The 6,888-nt window shown below is 37.7% G+C and overlaps 1 protein-coding gene across 1 annotated transcript; it reads left to right on the top strand.

The window, feature by feature from the left end:
* The first annotated feature begins 27 nt into the window (after window positions 1-27).
* Window positions 28-4,988, top strand: LOC146465831 (L-seryl-tRNA(Sec) kinase-like). The gene is made up of 6 exons (XM_085128359.1): window positions 28-581; window positions 790-878; window positions 1,444-1,645; window positions 2,867-2,945; window positions 3,782-3,875; window positions 4,502-4,988. Exons 1-6 carry the CDS (start codon window positions 61-63, stop codon window positions 4,966-4,968), a joined length of 1,452 nt encoding a protein of 483 aa, XP_084984485.1. The 5' UTR covers window positions 28-60; the 3' UTR covers window positions 4,969-4,988.
* Window positions 4,989-6,888: the final 1,900 nt, after the last annotated feature.

Raw genomic sequence — 6,888 nt, 5'->3', positions numbered from 1 at the left:
CACCTGAAGAGAATGATGGGAAGTCTCGCCCCAGTTCCTTAACGTCCTTGTAAATTCAACATGGCGGACGAAGGTTGTCAAACAGCTGTTGTTTTGCTTTGTGGAATTCCGGCGTCTGGAAAGTCTACACTAGCTAGGAACATACAAAGACATGCACAGAAAACAAGAGGGGATGTTATTCACGTGATATATGTGTGCTATGATGATTTTATTCCTGTGGATTTGGATTTGAATGAAAGTATTGATACATCTCAACTTCATGATAAGAATTACGCTGAAAGGATTGCTGACGAAAACAGTGTTAAAAAAGATGATACATGTTCATTTTATGGTGTTATGGACTCTACGAATTATTCTTTGTGGAAACAGTATAGAAGGCGAATAATTGAAGCAGTGGACGGAATTTTGAAAATTATAGAAAGTAAAGACCTGCACACAAAAAGTAGTTTTGATGCAGGCGTAGATGATGATGGACTAGAAATGGAAGGATTGCCTTCTTTTCGTGATTTCTTGAAAACCTTTCAAAATATCATGGCCAGAGAGGAAAGAAACTGTTCCTGTTTCACTTCAACTGATGGCAGGTAAATGTTGTAGAATGGGGGGTGAGGCTATACACCTGTACCCCATGCAAAGGAAAGACTACAGGATGGTTCTTAAAGAATGACAGATTTTAATTTCACATGAAATAAAGAAATTAACAGGCAGTTGTTAATGTGGGCAACTTCCTTCCTAGTTAATGCATCACTCAATTCCAAGAGTGTGTCACTGGCTATTCATTTCTTCTTACAGATGGAGCAGTAGTACCCATGTGGTTTTAGTGGATGACAACATGTACTACCACAGTATGCGGTATGAGTATGTCCAGCTTGCAAGAAAATGTAAGTAAAAAATAATTGGTTTGAATTTCCATTAATGAGAAAAGTAACTTAGTTTAATTGTTCTGATCAAAAGTCCAACCCAGAGAAATACTCCACATAATTTTTGGTGGGGATGTGTGGCTCAGTTAGGCCTTCAAATCAAACCCTGACCCTAATTTCGGTACACTTTTTCAGACCTAGCTCTAAAATTCATTTCCATTTTCAGGCCTGGTTTCTAGAATTCATACACATTTTTGTGAAATCCATGCCAGTTTTCAGACTTTCAGACCAAAGTGGTTAGAATCTACACCCTATTTCAGACCAAAATGGCTCGAAAACCATACACTTTGATGCTGTTCATACCTGTATAGCTTATATAGGGGAGTGCCCCACCCCCTCCCCCACTACTTCACTGTGCCTCATTGCCTCCACCAGTGTTACTGTATGTTAAAATTATTAAATATAAATTTGACTTTGACCTAAACAGTTTTTTTTAATTCAATGTATTTCTAACCCTTAAGCAACCTTAAAATTCCTATTACTTTGAGAAATTTATGAAAATTTTAACCCTTTTGTTTCAAGAAAGATGGTGCTGGATTTGCTGAAGTGTACATGGAGTGTCCCCTTGAAATTGCCTTAAAGAGGAACAGCTTAAGAAACCTTCCTGTATCATCATCCACCCTAGAGACCATGTTCAATAAAATGGAGCCACCAGAGCCTGAGAGGTTTCCATGGGAGCAGTATTACCTAGCTGTGAAAGCTGAAGAGGAAATAAGTATTAAAATAATGTATGTTTACATCAATAATGGGAATTAAAGCCGTGGGTTTTCAAGGACTTTCAAAGTGATTGTCACCCAGTTTCATATTTGTAAAAGCTTGTATTAATTTTAATTTACTGATGCATGTTCAAGCTAGTTTGTTTGTTCTTAATCTCATCACTTTGAACATACACTGTACAACATGTAAACTAAACAAATGTTTACAGTGCAACGAACTCATCCAGGGCCACTGAAAAAACTGACACTTTGAAATGTTCTTGTTTTTGATTGGTTAACAAACTACCAAAGCCAGACTCCTTTGTTGTAAATGTGACCTGTGATTGGCTGATCAATGTTGAGTGGCCCTGGTTGAGGTCACTGCACTGTAATATTGGTGAAACAATTATTGTATTTGTGAACTGCAATTCTCAAACTCATAATTCCTGAGGAGTAAACAAAAGAAATCACTACCTTGAAGGAGGTTTGGAAATGTGGTCTTCTTAATTATCATAAAATTTGGTGAACACTTGTTTTGATTTTCTCCAAGAATTATTAATGGTTTGAGAAGCTATATCAAGCACACAAAAGAGTGTTTTGTCCTATTCCAAGAGACCTCACAATTTGGTGAAAAAAAAAATCAGGCTGCACCTCGTTTTTTCATTACCCACTTCTTGGTGTTTGGAAATTAGATGAAACACTCTTCCTTATGTTTGGCATATAATTTGCATGAATTTACATTTACATTTACATTGTGTTTCAAAGATAGAAACATATTAAGCAGTTGCAACCTCATTCCCAGGGTCAGGAGAGACCCTTGTAAACGAGGTTGAAGCAGTTGCAGAGAATGGCTGAAGAAAATATTCAGACTTGAACATGATTCTTGCTCAAGACTTAGTGATACCAGTGCAATACTCTTATTAACTGAGCTATCAAGAAATCCCAACCACTAATGTGGCAACCAAATGAGTTTAATGAAAGTGAATATATAAAATGACCAGATACTGTAAGTTATGTGAACTGGGGTTAAAACGTTTATTTTTATGGACAAAAGGCCCAGGCCTACTGCTATTGTTGCTAACATCACTGAAAGGGTCTTGTATCAACAAAATAAATTTACGTTAACTAAAGAATTTAACAAGCAGTTTGTGTAATCAGTTTAAATTCCACCTAGTTGTATTACCATGTTACCAGTGTGTAGTTCATGCAATATTTTGCGACTGATGCAATAATGAAATGCAATTATATTAATAGCGAAAGTGTGATGCAACTTGTCTCAGAAGCACTGAAGCACCCTGTGAAACAAACAGTTGAGGAAAACTTTGAAGAGAAGGTAAGTGGCTCTTAAGTTTAATCTTTTGTGCCTTCAGTAGTGAACACAAAGATTTTATTTACCCCCAAGGATGCTTTCTCAATAATTGTCGAGAGAGAGCAGTTATTGGATACATATGTTGTGGTTTAATTTTTTTTTTCTTTTTTTTTTTGGGGGGGGGGGGGGGGTGGTTGAAATTGTTCAAACCAGTGTAATTTTTATTTTCCTTTGTGCAGTATTCATTACCATAATCTGAGACGAAATGAAATAAAAATCAAACTGGTTTGGAAATTTTTAAACCAAAAAGATTTTGAACCACAACATAATACAGGGTTCTCATTAGGGAACGACAGCAAAAACTAAAACTTACAGTAACAATCATTATAATTTCAGAATAGTCTCTGTCTTCAATAGTTTCAGTGTCTCTGGTGTATTATACATAATCATAGGGACACTCCCAGAAATGCATAGAGGCTTCCACAGTTGATAGAGTGACTGTGCTTATTAAGAAACACTCATACAACAGGGGAGCACTTATTAGAAATAATACGTACAATCATATAAAAGGGGATGCTTTGTGGAATGATGGTGCTTACAAAAAATATAAATTACAATATTATCCCAATTTGTTCCAGGGAAAGGTTTCTATAAACTGTTTTTCCATTAAATATCGATACCATTCCCAACAAATCTTTTTTGGTGTGCCCCTCCCACCCCATCCCTCTCAAAATTCCAATATTTAGCCCCATGCTTTCCTTTAAAAACTGTGTTTTTTGTGACCCCACTCCCCGTGCCTTAGAATTTCCAATGATCTCCCATAGGTGTGAAGGAACCTCACAATGTTTTTTTCCTGACAGGAAAGGTCGAGGCTAGCTTGCATAACAAGTATTATTTATCAGGCTGATCAAGTTCTTAGAAAATACACTACCAAGGTCATTACAGAAGCAAAAGGTTAGTTCAGGAAACATCCATTAAATAAAATAATGTTGTATAATATCCATGTGCTTGCCCTCCATATATGGGCTATTACTGTGGATGAACACTCCCAGCAGATCCCATGCACTCTGATGCATATCTTGTAAGTACACAGATTTCCCCCTTATAACAAATGGTAGATATATTATCAAATTGGCTTCTGCTAATTCTACCAACGGGGGTGGGACATATGTTTCTAGAAATCTCACCAGAAATTCGTCAAGTGTAAACACAGAAAATTGTAGTGCAATGGACCTATACCTGGTCTTACAATATTATAAGTATAGGTTTTGGTTATTTCTGTTTCCTTTAATTTTATGGCTTGATTGAAAAGATATCTTTTAAGCTTGTACCAAAAGGAGTGCCTCCAAAACTTCTGGCTTTGTCCAAAAACAAAGTACCCGTACAAGAAACTCGTTATTACTAGCCTGAGTATCAAGCTTTTCGAAGTGGGGGGGGGGGGGGGGGGTGCATGAGGGTTTTTCTGTCCCCTTCCCCCTCCCCTTAGGAAGGCCTGACACTCAGGTTACGTTATTACATGTACCTGTATACAGACTGATACTTTGACACGATAACTTTGTACCGTTTCTTTTGACTGCCAGGAAATGGGAAAGGAAAGAAAGAGCTTCAGTCTTTAGCAGGTCAATTAAACAAGGAAAAGAAGTTGTTTTTGGAAAGCCTCCACAACATCAAAAGCCAACCTGAAAGCAGCAAAAAAATAAAGGGAAAAGTGTCTGCTGTTGACTGTTGTGTTGTTAGTAACGCAGAGTCAAGAGCTGAAAAGACATTTCGAGGTGTAACTTCAACAAGTGATATACGTACTGAAATGTCTTCAAAGCTGTCGTTTAAACACTTGACTGTCAGTCCGAGCCAAGGTGCAGAAGTGGAAGAAAATCATGGGCAAGACTGTTTAGCAAATTCTCTTGAGACACATTCATGGTTTGGAAGTTCCAGAACACACCTTTGCCTCCAGTGTTTTCCAGATGTTGAGGACAAAGATGAATTCACGCTGTTTGTGGAAGAATTGTTTAAAGACGCCATAAACTCCAAAAAAACATCAATAAACTAGTTTACAAACTGATTAAAGAAGTTTGTTTTGAAATTATTCTCAATATTTGTCTCAATCTGATGCTCTTTGGCATTCCCTCCCCCTCCCTTTCCTCCTGTTTTGTTCTCGGATCCCAATTGCGTTGCTTGGCACGTATCCTGATCCCCATTTAAAAGATAGCAACCACCTCATCAGTAATTAAAGTACCGGTTTCAAAGTACAAGATTGTCACCAAAGATTACCAGGACCTTAGCTTCCACAGGAAACAAATTATATGTGATCTCAAACTAGCCTCCTACGCCGACGCTCTTTCTTTTGATTCTGCGCATACGTTCTGTGCATCTCGGGATGGTCGAGGAATTTGTATCTTGTTTTGTGTTTTTGAAGCTTTTAAAAATTGTCGTTTAATTATCGCTTAAAAATGCGTGGTTGCTTCCAGTTTTCTTTTGGATTCCAGTTGTCCTTGCTAAGATCTCCTTTCAGCCCTACATACTCGTTCATGCACGGCGCAAACATACGACCGTGTTAGAATACATGAGTCGACAATAGCACAATTTTTTAGCAGCGAGTGTCAGAGCCGTAAGTTGCAAGTAACAAAGCTACAATCCAAGGAAAAGAAAGCAAAAATTGCATTTCAGTTTTCATTTCGTTTCTGGGCTTGTACTCCTACTGCTTGCGCAACCAGTCAAAGATCACTCTATGACCTTCTATGGAAGAGCGTTTTCAAATAGACCCATTTTCGGTGGTCAAAAACGCAGCCGCGATTAGTTTGGACGAAAGATAAAACCGGAAGAAAAAAGACGCGTAGTCAAATTTATGTAGATCGTAAGGAAGGGAACTTGATTTTCCCCAAAGAAGATACCATTTCACACCGATGGAAATGGCGCTTTGCTCTATCTATTTAACTCTTGCCTCACCCAGTTTACCCTGGTTCATGTACTCTTTTTGTTACAGTCTGAATTTAATAATTCACCCATTATCATTGTTAACCAATGTAACAATTACCTAATCGTGCTTTCCCCCCAAAAAAGAATCCGTTTTCCCCCAACAAGCACCGTGTACGGCTTTCTTCCGGTTTCTTCTTTTTTTCCTTTTTTTTTTTGACAACATCAATAAATTTAATAATGAATTTTTTCATTGGCCGTTATCCAACAAGCGCGAGTGGATAATTGTTTTATTAAAAACAACCAGGAAATGTTGCTTGACCTTGCTGATTTCTGTTTGCAAGAACAACCAAAAGACAATTTAATGGCCGCGATTTCATGGGCATGGTATATTATGCCTCATATACCATGGCCGCTAAGCCAATCACACTGGCCCTTGAATTGCATTATACAATGATCCAGTTTTTAATAAAACCAATTATTTGTTTAAATTCAGTATCGGATTGTCATAATAGAACAAAACAAAGCAGCGAGTTTCGTTTTCTCATCTTTTGATAATCAAATTCTTCGATTTGTGACACCCCTTTACGATCCTACTAGTTAAAAATTTAAATTTCGATATTTTTTTCGACTTTAAGGCTCGCCGCCACAAAATTACCTAAAGCGCCAATGCACGTGCTAGTGGCAAACAATAGTTTCTTATTTAGCTGTCACAAACTGGCCAATGGGAAAACGCCTAAGAGGTGGAGAACCAATCACAAAACGCAAAGGGCTCACGCTTCAAAACTTGGCGCTACTTTCACGCTGTTTTTTCGCAGCTCGCATCGTGATTTTGAAATTAGTTCACTCTTCTCAACTAGTAAAGCAGTTCTAAGATACAATTATGCTGCAAAATTTCCAAAATTATTGGTTCTTTCATGTCAAATGTCTGGTAAAATCCTTCCATGGGACTACAGAAGAAGGGAAAAGACTGCAGAAAGAGTTTTGGCTAAAACAAGGTGAGAGAAAGATTGTCTACAGGGTAACATTTGCGACGGTACGAGCCTTGCTTAAGTTA

Source organism: Pavona decussata, unplaced genomic scaffold (assembly GCF_977016875.1).
Source record: "Pavona decussata unplaced genomic scaffold, jaPavDecu1.1 SCAFFOLD_155, whole genome shotgun sequence".
In the NCBI taxonomy this organism is placed as follows: domain Eukaryota; kingdom Metazoa; phylum Cnidaria; class Anthozoa; order Scleractinia; family Agariciidae; genus Pavona; species Pavona decussata.
The sequence above is the reverse complement of the archived record's forward strand: the minus strand, read 5'-3'. Positions and strand labels throughout refer to the sequence as shown.